Raw genomic sequence first — 20,866 nt, 5'->3', positions numbered from 1 at the left:
AGGAAAATAACTATCGTAGGGTTAATTAGGTCGGCGTGTGTATGTTTGTGTACTGTTCTGTACCTATAGTGTTAATGTATATCTTTATTGGTGGGAGGGGGGTTATACCTACTATCTACTCAATGTACATAAAAGTTATGTATGTATTCGACGCGACGTCGTGTACATAACTACGTATTACACGCGTGTATCTGTATATCTTTGGATTTGCATGCAAAATCAGAAATGGTTAAATTTCCATAATGCTAACTTACGGATGCGTGAAAGGTGGTACGATGATGAAAAGGTAAATTAATCAGAAGTCGATGCGGCCCGGTGTATTCGCTTCAGAGGTATGTTTTGCAAATTATTAATATACCTAGGTAAGGTACGATTGCACTGGTGTGGATCGCGTGTCGAAGGAATATTTTTCTTTCGAGTTGCGTTCTCGATTTTTGTTTTTTTGTTTTTCTTTATCGAACAGTATACAATAACAACATGGTACCGACACCTATATCAGCGTATACTATTGCAAGGTTTCATGGTGTGCGACTATGAGAGAATTTGCTAAATAATATGCATTACGTACGAAAAACGTCTCCCGAGTGATGTGGTTTATTCTATTTTCTCTCGAAGAATGATTTGAAAAAAAAACACCGATAATGGTTCTGTAAATGGTTTAGGTACCTATATCTACACTCCACAGAGTACGTAGACTGAAAAGAAGCGAATTAAAGTGGAAGAATCGAAAGGAAACGGATCTTTTACGTTAACATTTCCTGACAAGATGATTTTTGTTTTTATTTTACATTCCAGTTCTTGTCTTGTGTTTTTCTTTTCATTTTATTTCGCTCGTCCCATGAGTAAGTGAGTAATTACGACTCGGATTCGTATAGAAATCAGGGGAAAAAACGCGAATGCAGTTTTATTGTTTTTAGACATCAGATGGGAAAAAGCCAATGAAATAACGACAGTTGTTGGTACATCTTGATGGTGTATGTAGAGGAATGGAATGGAACGGATGAAAGAAAAAGAGCGGAGAGAAAAAATCGTAAAGAACCGACACGATGGTGTTTTTTTTTGATTTTTTTTTCTTATTGAAATAATTCAAGCGTTAGGTTGGGTGTAAAACTAGGTATCACTTTTGGTATTGCTACGCGTAGGTTTTTCGCCGCGTAATGAAATTTACTCGTATTTGTGCCCACATATTTTTTAGAAAGTTTGTCTCAGTTGTTCTGGTTTTGCAGCGTTATTGCATCGGTGTTTGGATACAAACACGTTGGTGTTGAGAGTATATTTTATTGGTACCTATATAATGTTCTACTATACAGTGTGTGTTATTATATAAGCGTATGCATATCGAAGGTTATTCGACGGAAGTCTGATGTATAGCAAACGTTATTTGAGTCATTTGCGAATTTGTTTTTCAATTGTGTGCGTATGTACTGGGTTGTTTACTTGTTCTAGAAGGTAATAATTTCGTGTAGTTTTGGCACAATGTTACAGCCGCGAAATTTTTCGTCGTAACAATTGTGGTCGTAGAATTATTTGGGAGTAATGGTGTGTTCAACTTGCGTCAATTTTACGTGCGAGATGTTGTGAGATTAAGGCTGTATTTGAAACGGTGTGGAGATAAGTCCGAGACTGGTTTGGTCGCATTCGTTGCATAATTGATTCGTCGGAGAATTCATTGTCTCAAAGTTTACATTACGATAGTTGATTTGATTGCTGGGGTTTTGCTGCAGGTGGATTAGTTACAAAGATGGTTGTTGGAGAAGAGAGAACGGAAGATGTGTCAGAAAATGGCGAAGTGAACGAGGAATACTTGAGTGTGAAATGATTGAAAGCAGTATGTATGTACCTGTACTTACTATGAGAATTGTTTGTTGAAGATTTTTCATCTACCTGTTGAGGAAATAGTTCTTAACAGATGTGAAATCTTACAACAGCAAATATAACTTATGAACTGTTTTCATTCACATTCACTCTGAGTTCTGTAATCTTGTGTTTTTCTCGCCTACTACGTATTTTGCATGTACCTGTCCTGCATACGGATCATTTCTATTGACTAGTTCTTGTTTATAAGTCCAAGTACATACATTAGGCACATCTGAAAAGTAGCATTCGAATAGAAAACGTATTAACGAGTAAAAGAAGTCGATGATCGATTAGCTAGTGACTGTGTGAGTTCAACGTTGGTATTATCTGTAATCGCATATAAAATCTCCTTATCCAATTCGCAACACTTGCAGGCATGCAGTGCGCCGGTGCTGCTACTGCTGGATAACGTTTTTTCGTCGTGATCAGTGCACCATACGCATATGATAAGTAATATGTACGAGGGTATTGCCGCAAAGGTATAGTAATTAAATTGATATGTAATGCTAGATATCGTACATTGCATGCCAATATGAGAATCTAAACGTTCTCGAATTAGAAATCAAGATCCTAGTTCTGTTCAAAATAGCAATGGCGATTTTTTTCTCATCGTAACCTCTGACTTTATTGACAGATTTTCCGGCTAAAAATTGCTGATTGGATAAAAAAATACCTGTTATTTCTGGTTTTTTGTGGAGAAAAAAATTGATTCGATTTCGATAGTCTAAAAATGTAATTTTTTTGTTTCATATCAAGTTGAGCCAAGGTTACTATAGTGAAGTTTGACGTGTTCATTATAATAAGCATTTTGTAAACACGAATGATATTCCTATGTGGTAGCATAGTTGTGAATTTTCTGGAAAATATCAAGTCAAGTTGACGAATTCTGAGATGAGGAAGTGAAAAATTGTCGAATGGGAAATAAAAATTTTCAAAGTTGGGAAAGGCTTGGAAAGAGTTGAGAGGTTTCTTTAGACCTGTGAAAGACCGATTTGGGGTATCGTACGAATGTTGTATTTGTACCTGCCAAATTTTAATCTTCTGGACCAATTGTGCTGGACTCTCGACAGTGACGTAAAAAGCATTGATTTTAAGGCTGGAAAGGAGTATGGTCGGATTGTGAAGCCGAAGCTCACAAAAAAGATTTCTCTATGATATCTTCCAAAATGTGTACGCCAAGTTTCAGCCCTCCAGATCGATTTGGAGACCCAAGAAGTGTGACGAAAAACTTCTGTAGGTCGGAGGTGCGTGTAAATGGGATTCTCATCACTCTCCGAATTTCTCTAGAATCCTGGTTTTTTTTCTTCGTAGATTTTTAGCCCCTGATTCTTGCGGTTAAAAAAAAAAACAGGCTCAAAAAATTAAGAAACCGATCCTTTTAACCTTTGAATTCATCTCTTGATGCTGTAAATGATCAGGTTTATGACCCTCCTCTCATCTTTCATATACATTTGTCATTTATTCTAAGAATCCTGACTTCTAGGGATTATGTTGTGGGAAACGCTGCGAGTTCATATCTGGAAGTTTCTTCAGCAATGTCTGAATGTGTGCTAGAGATACAAGCATCGCTAACGAATCCTGAGGGTGGCTGACATTCTTTAGTGATATCAGTAAGTGCCATTGAATTTGAAATGCTGACATGTTCTGGGAAAAAAGGTAGGTTCAAACCAGGACATTTTTTTAGCGAAGAGTGAAGGTGAAGACAAAACTAAAGGCTTCCTCTATGAAGTCAGTTTTGTTTTGTTTTTTCAAACACGTGCCTGTCTAGTTAGTTCGTTGTTCCAATTTAATGAAGACTTGGACAAACGTACCTACGTTATTCAGAATTTAAGGAGGAAATGATATTGAAATTAGAAAAGTGGGCAAAGATGCGATTTTGAAGTTAGATTTTCAAAGATTGTCGTTGACAGTGACTATTGATTTGGTGGTTTGGAGACACTATTTCGGATGCTTCGAAATTCGAGTTGGTTGTACGTAGCAGTTTTCAATTTTTTGTGGAAGCAGTCAGAAGTGATCTGCCCTGCATTTTGAACTTTTCCAGTGAAACATTTTCGATTGGGCTCTTCCATCAAGTCAAAAGATGTCTTCGCTTATATACCAGCCCTATGCAGCTTGGAGTTAGCTTCTTTGAGAAATGCGTACCTATCGTAAACTAATGAGTATCATAGTTTCAGTTCTTCGGTTGTACGTACCTTTTCCTCTGCCGTTTTGACTATATTCCCTCCCTCTCTCTATGTCTAGTTATTCGTATATTAAATGCGGCAGCTTTTCTGTTCGCGAACACTCTAACAGAAACAGATACTATTTACGACGACGGTGTTATGAAATGGTTGTATAGCTTCTCTCGCTCGCTCACTCGCTCCGTCGCTCGGCGCGTAGAAATGGATGGAATGGACGGTCATAGTATAGTAGTTACTGGTGAATAACCTGATAACTCAGGTTTTTCTGCCTTGTTATTGTTGTTATTGTTATTTTTACGTTACGCCCTGGATCGTGACTGGATGATTATCTGACAACGTTGAATCGGCTTTTTATGTTCGCGTCGTCGGTGTGCAGCGTTCATTGTGGATACGGTTTCGAGAGAGTGTGCGTCTGTGTGCGTACATGTTATACGCTGTTCAAGCTGGCAACTAAGTCGACGTATTTTTTTTTCTTCTCTGTATGACCTCGTCTCCGTAAAAATTTCCCTTTGTATATTTGGTTCATCTTAGTTACACGTCCCGTGATTCAGGTTTTTTTTTTCTTCAACCGCTTCGCGAACCTGTTCGGAGGAAGAGAGCGATGTACTGTGTATGTGCTATGTGTGTTGCGTATGTGTGAGTTGGTTAGGTTGGAACGAGCGCGAACCATTTGATTCGTGTTGTTTTATACGACGAATATGAATACGGCTGCGGTTGCGGCGCTCTGAGCCGACGATTACATCGCGTGATTCTTCAGTCTTGTTCTCGTGTGTATTGCAGCGAAATTGATTTCGATTGTGGGGCACGATGAGCGAAAAAAATCGGTATTTAAGTACTCGTAAAATGATAGATATGTACTTAGATAGCTAGACTAGATACTTGATCTGCGTACTTGTACTGTACGGTGTTCTCGATAATGGAACTAGTTCTTGTTACTCGTTGCTTCGATTCTTCGATGATCTATGGGAAACATCATTATCGAGAATTCTTCATAATACGTTAAATAGGTAGAATTGAATTTGAAATGAAATGAGAAGACGTACATATGTGCATGTCTAATGCGTAGTTCGTCTTTCTAAGTAGAAGTACGTGTATCTGTAATTCTGCATACATAGCACATACCTGTATTTGCACAGAATACTCTTGTGTGGCAAATATTTTATCAAGTTACTGTTTCCTTTGTTGAAATATTATACCTTCTAGTATGGCGAGTATGGCCATGTTTATCATAATCAATGTGAATCCGGTGTGTCAGGAAATATGATAATCGACTCAGGTTGAGATCTGCGTAGTGCGTACATTGTGTTATGTGTGGACTGTGCAGAGTATATCAGCAGATTCACATGTTCAAACGAATTTTCTATCTGCTTACCCCAAGGAATCTTAGATAGGTCTTAGTACATTCCAAAAAGGAAGTCTCCTCAGAATAAGGCATTCACTTGGAAAACCCCCGTATCTGTATATCAGATTTCATGTGTTCAATGTTCAATTTTCCAAATCAAGTATATACATATAATTTGAAACGTTCAGTAAGTATCAGTGTACGAACGTGAATTCTTAACACGTAATCGTTGACATGCGGCCTGACTTTTTTTGAAAAAAGTCCCCCGTAGTTGTAGACATCCATGTCAACGATTACGGGACTTGAGTTTGAGTCACCGTTTAAGTGTTGAATAATCAGGAGAGCTCCGAAACGAGTATGCACATGTCCGAAATCCAAAACCCAAGCGTTTTGTGAGAGGGAGTTGACAGAATCTATTCCTGTGGATCGGGAACCCTGGGGCGTCAACATCACTGTGGAAATCTCCGGGTACTGACTTCACTGAAGAAACCTCCAGGTGTGAAACCAAAGGTTTCCTCAGTGATGTGAGTAACCTAAAAAATGTCTCCGTTTTACTGCACTTATAACATCACTAAGGAAACCTTTGGGCCCAAACCTGGAGGTTTGCTCTGTACAGTTGTCAGCATCGATTTGAATCAGCGCTCTAAGGCTATATCTTTGATCTTTCTTTGTATGTATTATGGTTTGTCACTTGTTTCAAGTAGAATTACAATTTTCAGAAGTACCTACAATAGTATTGGAGATAATAGGTGCTTAGAGAAGTGCAAGTTCTATGTAGTGATGAAAGAGTTATGCGCGTAGCTTCGAAATCCTGAATTTTTCTTTGAAAATTCGTTTTGAAGAAACTCCCGCCTTGCTGTGAAAGAGCTCAGTTGTTGTTCCATGTTGGGTCCAAAGAAACGTTTTTCCTATTTTGTAGAACTATCATGTCTGAGAAATGTTGGTGGAAAGAAAAGTAAAGATCCGAAAAACGCTTTTTAGATATTATTCTCCAACATCAATAGCACCATAGCTTTACTTTCTGAAAATGGGCGAATTTATCACGGGAAACATTGAAGATGTTGTTGTGACTCTGTTAAGCTCTAATTTTTCGAAATCAATCAGAAAACGCGTTATTTTATTACCAATTGATACAGCAGCTTAAAAACCCACCATTATTAGAGTGAGAACATTTCAAGAGGACAGACTTCCTCGAGGTAACCTGTAAGTTTGAAAACACAGTTTCCTTTGTACATGTCAGTATTTCCAATGCTTTTACTAACATCAGTGCGTACATATGAGAAATCTTCCGAGTTCATAGGTACTTCAGCAGTCATGAGATGTCATCAATGTATGTTATAACTTATATCCGTTCACAGTTTGACCAGGGTTCTTATAGGTATAGATAACAGTTTCATTGCTCAAATTATCAGTATTTCCAATGCTTTTACTAACATCAGTGCGTACATATGAGAAATCTTCCGAGTTCATAGGTACTTCAGCAGTCATGAGATGTCATCAATGTATGTTATAACTTATATCCGTTCACAGTTTGACCAGGGTTCTTATAGGTATAGATAACAGTTTCATTGCTCAAATATTATAACTCCACACTTACGTAGGATTGGCGAAAACCAATCGCGAATCGGCCAATTTTGTCCTAAAGAATGTCATGAAAGACGACTGTTTGAAGTGTAGGGATGCGACGCCATACCCCATATAAGTATGAGTGTCATGATTCATGATATTTATCGATACGTATCAGATCAACAGGGTATCCCAATTTCTTACTTTTGACATTTTTTTTGTTTTTTACTTTTTTCTTCTGTGAAGGTTAGGCATTTCAGTCATTTTTAAGCAAAACATAAACACAGTAAAAAACAAAAGTACTTATATCATGATACTTTCAAAAGTACCGATACGGTATTGTCACATCCCTGTGGAGGAAGTGTGAAGAGTTTACATGGCCCTGGAGCGCTAGCATCACTGAGGAAACCTTCGGATATGAAACCCCGAGGTTTCCTTAGTGATGTCTGCACGGGATCAAAATAGCGCTCCAGAGATAGGGATAGCCGCCGACACTGTTGGAATTTTTTCTATCATACATACCCTTTACCCAGCCATTCAGTAGGTGATATTTTTAGTTATTTATCTTTCAATTAGCATTTGAAAAATTACGTTTTCGAGTTCGCGAGCGCACATTTGTGAGTTAGTTCTTCTCCTTTTACTTGCTGGCTGCTTGTGACAGTACGATGGTGGGTTATTATTTCATACCTACATAAGTAGTTTTTTTTCCGAGGGAAACTTGATTCATCTTGCGCGATGGGATTCTGCACTATCTGCCTATGTATGTTTTCTGCGGCGCACAGCTTTTCTCGTCGTCGTCGTCGTCTCTGTCAGAATGAAAAGCTTGGTTTAACTAAACTAAAATACAACTAACATCACTAGCACAAGCACATCACATCACAGCAGTATAGTAATATCCCTGCCTCCCTGGGAACCCCTCTCGCGGTAAGGTTCGTCTAATTCCCAGTACGCTGCGCGCTTTTTACCTTTTCCTACTCTTAACGGCTCTCCTCTGTTGTGTTTTCGGTTTCCTCGTCCTTCTACGTGACCTAATGATCTCCGCCTTGTTCCCGCCATGTCGGTATCGGTTTTACGAGCCGGTATTTTCCTTTTCGTCTCCACACCGCCGGCGCGTTCGAGTGAACGTGTATAGCGTGCTCTTCTCGGCGTAGCGTTTGCGTCATTATATCAATGTGAAAGCTGGTGTTTTGTTGCGGTGGTCGTTGTGGCAACGTTGCCTCCCATTTCCGCCATGGTGTGGGTTGTGTTGATGCTCGGGAAACGTAACGTAGTCGGATGCTCGGGAGTGCCAGACGAGAATATTGGCTTTTTCGACGAAGAATGCGTTTTTTATCAATTTTTTCGGCGTTAATTGGTGTAGGGAAAAGCCCCAAGTATCGGAAAAGCTTTCCCAACGTGCAGGAATAATTTTCACCAAAAAATACGCCGAAATTACGACTTAAACGGGTAAAAATAGCCGCGTAATCGGTCGAGTCGGATAGGAAAATTGGAAATTTTCGACTCGGTTCGGGGGTTTATTGAAGGTAGAATTTTGCTCGAGAGCGTCGATTGGCGCCGCGCCATCAAAATAAATGACTACGGGGATTATTTAGGAAATTTCTTTTCATAATGGTTTTTTCCCGGTTCCCCGCCAAGGCATTTTGCCGCGACTTTTAAGGGTGCTATTTTCGTTAAGTCGAATTTTTTTCTCGCGTTAGCCCGGAAACAATACGAAATGGAAAAAAGGTGAATTGCGAATCCGAGCTTGATAAGGAAAATTGATTAAATGTCAAAATTTTGCGATTTGTCGTGAGTGGGAATTTTTTCATACATTGGTACACGCTGCTTACCTTTCGTGGAAGGTTGAATAGTATTACAGGTTTCCAAGAGAGGAATCGAGAAGTGTACTGTGATATCTCATCGGTACTCTACAGCAGCTTCGACTTGTCATGTCTTGTACTCCGTTCTCTGTTAGTGGTGTGTGTACTGTGTTAGCGAATACGAATTGAAGATCTACTTACTTACATATTGATGTATTTTTGGGGATTCCTAGCTTTCGACTATCTTTTTTTGTGACCGTAATTTTTTTGAGTATGAAATTTTTGCAGGATCGTAAGTGTAAGTAATCTAGGGCAGGTTGGCTATCTTAACCCGTAGGATGCAACTTTTTTGATGTGTAGAGTGGAAAGAGATGTAAATGCATAAAAAACTACATTTTGTTGCATGGAAGAGGTACAAGTTTTTGTTGTTGTGATCAGGCGAAATTGCTCGATGAATCAGATTTTCATTAACTATTCATGGAAATTTCTCATCAGTTTTGGAATTTTATTCCAGCTGGAAAATCAAGACGCCTCACCCTGTTAGGGTACCACAAAAATGCGATTTCCAATGTCCTGTAAAGGATAAGGAACCACGACGACGACGGCAACAGACAATTTTTCAGGAAAAATCTGCATTCATTACGTACTAGTTTTTAAAAATGTCTTATTTCCAAGTTCGAATGTTGAGTTTTTACTGAAGTACACACTAGGTAATTAATTTTCTCGGTGAAAGATATTTTGTGAGAGGAAAAATCTTGAAACATAGTAGTTTTTCCCCTGAATTTTCAAATTTGAAATTACCGCTGTGAAAGTTTCCTAATAACCATCGTTTGAGAAAGAAAAAAAGTTTCGGGTGTCAGGGAAACCCCTGCTTCTTTCCATCCCACCTTTTTCAGTTGCATGTGCTATTGTCTTTAAACTTATGAGCGTAAACACAACAGCATATTTTGAACATTTTCTGTTTGATTTCTCAATTATTAAAAGAGGTTAAATGAAAATGCCCGCTGAAATTTGAAAGAAAATACGTTGGTCGTAAAGCACACGAACTTGCATTAGGCTACTGGAAGCATTTCTATTGAACTGAAATGTCAATTAAGCGAAAAAGTACCTAGTTCAAGACAGGTTCTTACGAAGATTTTTAAGAAATTGCTTCATTTATGTGAGTAAGTGAGTGAGTGGGTGAGTCGATGGGTGGGTTGTGAGGACTGACATTAGTCTCACTCCGCGGTATAAAACTCTGGGTCTATTTGCTTACTGGCATAACTGTTGAAATCTTCGAGTTTTTGGATCTGGAAATTTGAATAGGTGTACTTACTACTTACTTACCAGTTTGATTGTGTCAAGATGACCTGGATATGGATAAACATGAAGGAGTATACATATGATTTTTATTATTTAATGCAGCAGACACGACACTGAGACACACAGTCTGTTTGGATGATGGTACCGTTATCGGTGTATTTTAACTTGAAATGACCATCTTCTGCAGACTTGACCATTTCGATTTTCTACGAAGCCAGAATTGCATGTTCTGTTGTGATGAGTAGAATCTTTCTATGCATTTGCTTGCCATGTTATTTTGTGTTGAGAGAAACGTCCCGAGTCAAATTCAACTTTTAAATTAACGCGACGAAGAGTTGAAAGTTTTCAACTTTAAAACGTTCATAAAATTCCATAGCACATTAACTCGATGAACTGAAATTTTGCTTGAGGAGTTGTATCGTCTGTTGAATCTGTGAAAAATCGCCGTCGTTTGGCACGTAGTGTAGTTGAAGCAATTTTGTTGTCAAGTTTACAACGTCCAGAAATACTATTCGCTTGAATAGTTGTTTATTAAATTACGTACTTAGGAAGAAAAAAGCAATTAGCAAGATAATCTATGCTTTTAATGAGAATTTCTCCGGCGCCGCGCTATGGTAATTTGAACTAATATTTTTGTTTTCATTTCCGTGTGTGTTGTGTAGGTGTATTCGTGATGTATTTTTATAGTCAACTGGAATGTAGGTAAGGTACCAATATGTATAATGATGATTACTGTTGACGAGGAAATGATTTCCATCATTTTTGAGTTGTTTTGGCGATGTGGTGGACTTGGGAGATATAGGCAGGTACTTGGGTAGGTGCTAGGTGCTTGGGACTTACGTAGCCATCTACCTGCTTAGTGCTTACTGCTTACCTACGTGAAATATCAGCGTGAGACCAGAAAAGTACATTTTATTAAAACAGCGATGATGTCGTTGGACACTTGTGTAGTATTTTCGTGTTTTGTAACGCCTTTCTCTTGCCGCCTTCTGTCATGCTTGATTTTTTATTGCCAACTCATTTAGCGTTGTTGCTAGATTGTCAGTGTGATGTTTTGTAATTAGAATAATAATGGAGAATATGGCAACAGTGTCACTGTGGATCCACAATCCACACTTATCCACGTACGTAGAGAGAGAGACATAATTATGGTTACTGTTTCTGTATCTATACTTTGGGCGGGAAATTCTTTCGAATGTGAAAGCCTGTCTCAGTGCTCCGTGATATTTTGATTTTTATTCCGAGGAAGATAGTCAGTTCTTTGACGATGGTTGGCATGCCTGTATCTGTTATCTGCGTGAATTTTTCATTACCCATCGGTCAAATTCGTGGATATAAAATAATTTATGGATAGTAGCTAGCTAATAGCTGCCCCATCGAATGTATTATTAATTTGTATATTTCATCTTATATTTTCAGGCATGGAAGAGTGCAAAGCGTCAAGATATTCTCTCGCAAAGGCGGTGGCGAATGCGAAGGTAACGCGTTGGTCGGATGCGGCCCGACCGGTATCTGCGCAACGGTCAGCTTCATGGATATTAAATCCGCAACGAAAGCGCTCAACAACGAAATTACATTAGACGAGTATACGCTCACCACCGAGTACTACGAACCACCGGCGGCTATTCCTTCGGTGCCGCCAGCATCAGCTGTACCACCTTCTGTTTCTGCGGGAGGTTCTCCTGTAACGCAGGCGACACCACCTTCGCTACGACACCCGCCACCCTACTCGTCGCCCAGGTTTACTCATGGGTAAGTGAATTTCATTGTAGGAATTTTTTCTTGAGTTGTCTAGAAAGATGCGTGTCTCATGGCTCTTTGTTGTTGATGTTGTTGTTGTTGCTGCTGCTCTGGTTGTGTGGCTGTGGTTTTCTTCTGTAGGTACTACGCGAATCCGCGGGTTTCTCTTTACCCCGTCTCACCACCATTTCCCCCTTTCATCTCGCGCTCTTGTCTCTGTCTTTCTTTCTCTGTTTCTCAACTGGTTCGGCGCGGTGTTTAATGTACATACCTTACCTTTATACCCAGATCCACTATAGCAGGCATACACTACACGCACCTGTATTCTCGAGAATGAAGAGTACTATTTATGATGAAAGAAAGAAAGAAAGGAAGAAAAAAACAAAACTAGTAGGGTTGAGGAATTCTTTTGTGCTACCGTTAGAGATGAAGGGTTGTAAAAATGTAGATCTTTTGTTCGCTCGTATTCATTGAGATCACACATGTGGTGAGAAGTGAAGAAGTTTACGATGTGTATGTGAGTGATTGATGGTCTATGTTGTGCAAGAAAGTACACTTGTTCAAGTGATCCGTTTGCCGAACGAGATGCGTACGTGATGTGGAATTTTAAACGGCTGCGATGTGGGACTTATTAGGGTTGTCTTGTGTTGAAAAAATTGGGTGAAATTTTTATTGCAGAGTTGAGGAATTGAGTATCTGCTAAATGATGAACTAGATTCGCTTTACTCATTGATCCAGAAGTATCTAGAAGCCTTCATATCGATATTAAAAAGTTTCGCTTTTGTTTCATTTTAGATAACTAATTTTTTTTTTCAAATTTTCATCATTTTATGAAAACTTTTTAGAGTAAAATTTACGGTTTAGGTCAAAATTATGTAATCGTGAACCTATGCAGATGAATAGGGTTTTTGGTTACAATCAACGATGAAACAAAAATCCAAAAAGTCTACCTAAAATCCATTTTTGGCAGGTCAACGTGTGCTGCAATCGTTTTGCTGCAGAGGCGAGTCTTTGAAAATACGAAAATTATTTTTACTCGTATAGCCAATTCTGTGCTATCAATTTTTTTCATAAAATTTGTCAATTTCCAGTCTCTTGAAAAATTATATAAATTAACTAGAGAATTGGCCAACTGCGTAGAATATGCAGTTTTTTGAAACGATTAAAGACTTGATTGTGATTGTGAAGAGTTTGATTGGGAATCGATTCAAGCACAAAAGAAAAACGATTGTACCATACGTTTCCCACGAAAAATGAATTTTTAGTTCAATAATTTTTTTTTTGCTTAGCTCGTCAGCTCGTGGTATTCTGCTATAATTTCTCTATTTGTTAATTTTCTTTAATTTTTGGTGGCGAAAAAGGGAGGAAATTTGGAAAAAACTTGTTATTTTCTGATTTTTTTGAAATTCGATAGGTAACATCCTGCTGAATTTTCACCCAACTAATGATGAAATGAGAACACTTTTTTCTTCATGTTTGAAAATCTTATTTTCACGATGCTTCGCTGTCGCTGCCCTCAAGATAGTTTGTAATGAACACGCAAAAATAAAATAAATAAATAAATAAATAAAAAAAATAATAATTTCATCATGAATGGAGAGCGAAACGTTTGAAATTCTAAAATGAGAGCTCGGATGAATTTTTTCTGCGGGTGAACATTTTTCACCATCAAATCGATAACGCTTAGTAGTGGTTTTTTTAAAATGAAAACTGAAACATTTTCTTTCATTTTTTGGTTTTATTTTTCTCGTTGATGGAAAAAATACGAAGAAATCGAACCCATTTAACATTTCTAGGTGTATAATGAGTACTTACATACAAGGCATTTACGCGACAACTGTCACGTTCATCATGAGCTATACTCGTACGTACGTTTGAGCTTTTGAGCGAGCAGCAAGCGAATTCGGTATGAGCGTATATATAATTATTATACGGAGCGGAATGCGAAGGAAAAATGCGCCGCACGAATGAGGAAGGAAGGAAGGAAAGGCGCAGGCGGCGCGGCGTAGAAAAAAAAGCGAGTAGTGGGTTCTGAAAAACGGGAAAACGGTGTAATTTTATTCGCAATGTGTGCGAACCTTGTCGAGAAAATATTTTTTGCACACAGTTCGGTGAGCTATTTATGCCCTGGAATTTATCGATTAGATTTGCTCTTTATTTAAAAGTGGTACTTCACCGGGTACAATACCGACAGATCAGCTAGAAGTTTTTTTCCGCTATTTAAAAGCTCGCATCGGTGTGGCATGGCGTTTCCTAAATTCGGCATACTAGCCTGAGAAAGAGAGAGAGAGAGAGAGTGAGAGAGGTATTGACAAAATTCCATATTCGAATATCGATCGTTTCGGCTACATAGCGAAAAAGGGGTATAGGAGCAAAGAGGAAGTTTGCTGCAAGAGGTCGATCGGTAGGCTGCGAAACGAATAGAGGTGTAAAATTTTATGCGTCGAACTTTTAACTACCCTCGAGTCCCGGTATAGCGAATATTTCTCCAGAATTAGGTGCAATTGAATTTTTGCTGACGTTTTATTAGCCTGTGTAAATAATAACAATTATAATAATGATAATGGTAATGAGAATTTGATGAGTTACTTTACTTACGTACAGCGATGCTTTTCAGGCTTGATTTTTCTCTAGACGATTCTGAGCGAAGCAGGATGCAATCCGTCCCTGTATTCGAGTGTTCGCCTTTTTAGGGCCAATCCATGTTGATTATTTTTCATCATTGGTGTCAAAACTTTACAGGGGAGTAGGTTTTTTCAAGTTGGAAAAATAATAAATCTCCAAAAAATAATGATAATAATAATAAATGAATAAATGAATTTGAAAAAAAACATACTAAAAGTCTAACTTTCTTATATCGACATACCACATTTCAGTGTTCTGGGCACATTAGAGGGAGCTCCAATGTTGACCCAAGATTGGAAATTTTTGAAAAAAATTGGATTTTCGTGCCTAGTTACTATCGTGGAAGTATACTCTTATTCAGCCCGGAAGATGGAATTTTATCACGTACTTTCGGAAAGTACCTAGGTAATCGTGCTCTCAATGGAGCCCACCTTGATTGAGTTAGGAGGTTGAAATATTTGATGTGTAAATTTGCTGGGTATCTCGAATGTGTCTTTTGAGGTTCTAATTTTTCAAAATTGGATTTCCATGCCTATATTTTAGCGTTTTTGGTTTTCCTTACTCTCGCCACTCAGGAGCGAGCGACCTGAATGAAATGACAGAGTGTTTCTAGGGGAAGTTAATGCTTGAAAGTATCGCTTTTTTCGTAACTTATCATGTAATGTACATAAATAAACTTACAATAGACGTGTTAATATGTGTTTTGTCTCCTTCTATAAAATAATTTCTCCCTTTCTGCCCCCTTCGTCATTACTCCTCCTCAATGGATGGATGGATGGATAGCACGATGCATGACACGTACGTTCGGAAAATTATTAACGTAAAGTAAAATTTTCGTAAATAATTGTGTTCGCGATGAACGTAGTAGAAGTAAAGTTCGCGTGTATGTATCTCTTATCTATGTTTTAAAGTCGCATTCAATATGAATCAGTTTCGCGTCGTACTCGTAGGGAAGTGTAAATTCGATGTTTTCGATTCGATCGTTAAAATGTACGTGTATAATATGCTTGTCGAATGTTAATTTTTTGTGTGTGTCGTGTATGTATATTTCGTTTTTTTCGTCTTGTAATATGTAGTTTGCGCGAATACGCGATTTTTTTCAGTTTTTATCGCCTAGTGTCGCGAATAATGTATAATTGTTATTGTTTCTTGTCGTTACGTTACGTTACGTTTTTATTTCGTTTCGTGGAGTGATTGTGTGTTCGCGCTGTATCCTTCGATGGCAATTTCGCGACGATGACCGGTTGTGTGCGTTGTGCGATTGTATTACATAGTATGTGCTGTAAAAAGTTCGACGTCGATTTACCTATACTTGAATTTTTTGGAATTTTTGTATTTTTCTTGTCCGTGTGAAATTAATTGATTTTTTATTGTGTTGATCGAACGCGTTTGTGCTTGTGCTCGTGCTGCGTTGTATGTACGTACTTCTTGCGTATATTGTGATCCTCGGTGGAGTTTTTGGACTACGTGATTACTACTATCCTGTGTCCTTATTCCTGTTGTTTTTTCCCTGGGCAGGTAAGTTTTGCTGTAATATAGTAACTATATGTTGGGATTTGGTGTCTGGATACAATTTCAGTTGTGTTTATTAACTTAACCATGCTGTAGTGTAATTATTCGAATTTGTAGATTCGTATTGTGATTTATTCTTGTATGTATCATGTGTTTTTATGTTTGTGTATTCCCTTCTTGAAACGTGTTAAATCTGAAATCGAGAAAGACAGAGACAGAGACGTATCGGTTTTAAAGTTTATTGTACAGAAATGTGTAATTTTCGACATTTTTATATGTATTTATACTGAGCGATTTTGTATTTGGTTGTTGCAACATTTATTGCAACGAGATTTACGTTCATATCATATCATTCGACTAAAATAAATGGATTATACATGAAATTTTGAACATTCGTCACGTGGAAACTCGTACTTTTCAAGTGCTTGATGTTGAATGAGAAGTACAAGATGGTTGTGAGGTGTGTGATTGTCTCCTCTCTAGTAATCAAAAAAGTCGAGAAATCGAAGTTGAGGTCAAGAAGTTATAATTTTTCAACCTAAAAAAACAGAAAAAAGGCACATTTCGTTTTTCAGAATTCGGCAGACTGTTATACACAATGTTCATAGATGAATGCGAATTTTTAATTGTGCTGATTGAAAAAAAAAAGGTGTCTACCAAGTCATCGAAGTTATCCTTCTGGTTAAAAATTTACACCATCACCAAAAATTAATTAAATATTTTTGAAATTGAATGATAATTTGTTATAAAATGCTGAAAGTATTATAAAAATTATTGTTGAATTGGTCTCTCTTTTTCTAAAAAACATACCTCACACATTGATGAAAATTTGTTGAAATGCCATAAAAGTTGTTCAAATTGGCTGACAATTGATAAAACGTTGTGAAAATTGAGCAAAAAATCGAGAAAACACTTCAAAAATTGTGGAAAATTATGAAAAATTATTCAAACATCGAAAAAAATCGCATATTTAAAACATAATATTGAAAACCATAAAAGTATCGTAGAAATCTCGTCTAGGAAGTCATCAAAAATTGATGGAATTTCAGTGACAATAGCGCCATCAACTCTGAAATTGTGAAAAATCAGGGTGTCTAACGGTCCTTCCGGTCCTTCTAGGTCAGTAAAAGTTTGTCTTTTTGCCTATGGGTCCTTCTTTTCGAAAAAGTCCTCCTTTTTGCCCGAAGGTCCTTCTTTTTTTTCAAATTTTCAAATAATTCTGTCATTTAATCAAAATCAGGAATGGCGTTGTTTTACATCTCATTTTATCAATTTCCCACAGCTTTCGCCCTCGCTTTGCTCGGGCTAGATTTTTTTTCTTTTCTTTTCTTTTCTCTAACCGAAGTTAGAAGGTAGAAAAATTGATTCCTCAAATCAAAAATAATTCTGGTTTACCCCACAGGAATTGTGAATTTTCAAAATTTTTGCCCTCGCTTCGCTCGGGCGTTTATATGTACTTTGAGGTGTAATACATAAATACACACCTACCTCATGTTATTTTCTGAAAACTTTGAAGCTACATATGTAAATCAACTTTTTGTATAAAAAATGATGTTTTACGTTTTGAATTATCAATTTTTCACAGCTTTTTCACCCTTGCTTCGCTCAATTCAAAAAAAATTATTTGACATTTTGTTTCTAACTAAGAAATATGGTTTGAACCAAATCTGGCCAATTAGTTAGAAAAATCTTGATGTGAAGGGGAGGGGGGAGTGTGGAGTAAATAATTGAAAAATTCTAGCGAGAAAAGTTGAGAGAATTTCTCAGTATCGCCCCCTCCCCTATCTCCCACCATACGTCGATTCGTCACGCCTCTGAAAATAAAATTTAATGTTTTGTATGGAAAGTTTTATGCTCGTCTCTATTTTTTACACTAAACATTTTTTTAATCACTTTTTTGATTACTTTTTGGGTACTAAAGTTACTTTTTTCAGAAAAATTTGAATACAATCCCTGATATTAAAAATTTTTATTAAATAATTTCCCAATAATTACTTAATTTTTATGTCTAAAAAGAACTTGAAAATATGGCGTGTGAAAAAAATACGAAAAAGGTACAAAATTTTGTTTTTTGGATTTAGTACACACCAGACACCCTGGAAAAGAAACTGATCAGGTCTATTTAAATATTATTAATTTTTTCGTTTCTTTTAAAAATTATAAATTTTTGAAGTTTTTTTTTGGAAATTTTGTAAAAATAAATGGGGGCGGGGTATCAGTTGGTACATTTTCAATTTTGAAAATGTCCTTCCAAGGTCCTTCTAAAGTCCTTCTTTTTAGTTTTCAGATTTTGTTAGACACCCTGAAAATTCTACACAAATCACTCATCGAAGTTGAATTTCAAACCTGCGCAATTTTTTAAAAAATTCATTCAAAAGTGGAAATTCGGTAGTCCAAAAGTCATCAAAAGGTCGCCTTTTTTTCATTTTTTCGATTTAGTAGACACTTTGAATTGGAAAAAATGAGACACAAAGTAGTACATAATCTACATAATTATATCTATACTACGAGTAACCTACCAAATTCTAACACCTCAAATTATAATTTTTTTTTCTCCAAAATTTCTGAAATTGCTGAAAAAAACTAATTTACTTTTGGTAAGACTTGAATCAGCTGAGCACCCTGTATAATGAATTGCGTGGTACGAGGTGGGGACACATGGTTTTTAGATACTCAATAATGCACTTCTGTCTTCTTTGTTCTTTTTGGTTCGACATTATCAGCTTATTCTACTCGAGTTATTGAAATAATTTTTAATGATGGTGTATTGTTGAAGTTGGCTATTGTGTGATACTTTATTATTGATTTATAAGTGGAAAAAATACGACGCGCAGTAATCGGTACGAATTCATCGAAACATGATGTCGAGTATGTTGATTATATTGATATTTTTACATTTTTTCTCGAATTTAAAATGTCTCGAAAAATTGTTAATGGCATATGAAAAATTTTGGTAGTATAGAAAAACTGCTGTTTCGTTGTGAAAAAGTGTTCCATGTACCTAAAATTGACATTAGATAGGTCTTGTGAGTATAAATTGAAACGCTTTCATCCCTTCCGCATTGTTTTTATTTTTTTTTTTTTAAAGTGATCCATTTTTACGGAATTTGAAGAATTTTGTCATTTGTGTTTTGAAGAATTGGTTTTGCAGTGAGAAATGTTCGGTAACTTTTCATGGATTTTTAGAAGATCGAAAAAAACATTCTTGTTTTGTGATGGTTTGGTGGAATTAGAGTTTAAATTTGCTGCATCTAAACTAAGTACATACATAGCTGCTCATACTCTCGCGTCTCAAACATAAAAAATTTATAGAACTATATTTTTGGAAATTTTAAGTGAACTGGAACTCTGAAGGATTAAGGATGCTTTTTTATTCTGCGAAACCAACGTTTTAGAAGATGAACTACTGCACCTTTGAAAACGCAAGTGAGGCGATTCAAGTGGATTGCGATTTGAGATTTTCTCTTATTCCCCAGCATGACACTTCCCAAATGTACAAAATTACTATTGAAATTAAACAGAGTTGAGTGATTTTTCAACATCGAAATCATCGGCATGGCATCGACGATGTCGTAATCGAGTACGCAAGTTTTGGCATGAGGATGACTTTTGAAGTGTGCAAGAGGATTTATACATTATGTTTAATGTACAGGCCTGTATCCAGTTGTTTCATCTCCGTCGAGTTGATTATAATGCGGTTTAGATTCTAATAAAAATATTTTACCAAGTCGAGATGAAAATCAATAAATTATTGTTTTACTTATTCCTCGAGTTAGTACTGTTGTAATATTCATCTATTTGACTTTTATTTTAATATTTTATTATTTCGAAACAATTGAACTATAACAACGTTCTTAAGAGATTCTGCGTTATATCGGTTCGCATTTGTTGTATGTATCTCGTTATAAAAGCATACGATAATTTGTAATGAGAACGATGAAAGATGAAATAATGATATTATTATCATATATCGTCGTATAAATGAGATCAGTTTACAAACCATTATTATTTTCGGACTTTGCTCTATTGAGACGTGTCAACGATCTATTTTACGAGAATATGGCGTCTGGTTTTCAGTACCTTTGCCTTGCAGTACGGGGCTCATTCGCGATGTGTGATGGCGACGATGAATAAGACAGTGTTTTTATTCTCTTGTCTTTCTGTATGTCTGCCTGCCTGCCTGCCAGCCAGTCTAATATGTATGTATGTATGTATGTTGTACCTTTCTATCTATAGCTCATAAATAACTTTCATTTGCTCGTGCAGTACGCCATCATCGGCATATGTATACTGCATATAAGTACACGAATACACGCCGTCATTAAGTACATATACGCGACAGTTTATTGTTCGGTAATGGAGCTTAACGCACACATATGCATTTGCTGACGATGACGTGCACGAGCACTCATAACAAACGATGGATGGGTGGATGTGGATGATACTTGGGTATTCTCTTTCGAAACGTACATATAAGAGCATCGGCGTTGTAAAATGATGAAAAAAAAAATGGTGGTTATTGTATCTATGTACGTATATTACTTGCGTGTAGTTTTCTTGAGAGAGTTTCACCAAAGCAGACTCATCGTCGTGTATGAGACCAATGTCGTCGCTATGTAGGATAGAAGAGGAATCGTGGTATGGTGATGATGTGCCTGCAGTCGAGATTCGTGATATTTCACGGTTTGACGACGCGATTGATGAGTTTCGCGATGGTATTGTGTATCGGATCGAGAATAAGTATCATCTATTTAGTCTACAATGTATGATGCGATGATTTGTTGTGGCTAGTGGCTACCTATACTGCAGATGATGCTACGTCGTTGTAGGAATCGTTCTTCTTACCTATCACTTGGTTAGATACTTGCGTATCTGCTCTACCTATGTAATGGGTATGAAGTGTATCGCTTGAATTTCAATTCTGTATAATTGTATGTGATTTG

At 37.0% G+C, this 20,866-nt stretch overlaps 1 protein-coding gene across 4 annotated transcripts in view; it reads left to right on the top strand.

Moving 5' to 3' along the window:
• The window catches only part of spen (split ends), a 110,578-nt gene that overhangs the window by 30,169 nt on the left and 59,543 nt on the right, over positions 1-20,866 (top strand). For all 4 annotated transcript variants that reach the window (XM_065354705.1, XM_065354706.1, XM_065354704.1 and 1 more), the window contains exon 2: positions 11,466-11,798. In XM_065354705.1, the coding sequence (XP_065210777.1) occupies positions 11,578-11,798 (221 nt within the window). In that variant the 5' untranslated portion in view covers positions 11,466-11,577. The remainder of the gene's footprint in view (positions 1-11,465; positions 11,799-20,866) is intronic.

Source organism: Planococcus citri, chromosome 3, assembly GCF_950023065.1.
Source record: "Planococcus citri chromosome 3, ihPlaCitr1.1, whole genome shotgun sequence".
NCBI classification, from domain to species: Eukaryota; Metazoa; Arthropoda; class Insecta; order Hemiptera; family Pseudococcidae; genus Planococcus; species Planococcus citri.
This window is presented reverse-complemented; position numbering and strand designations above follow the sequence as displayed.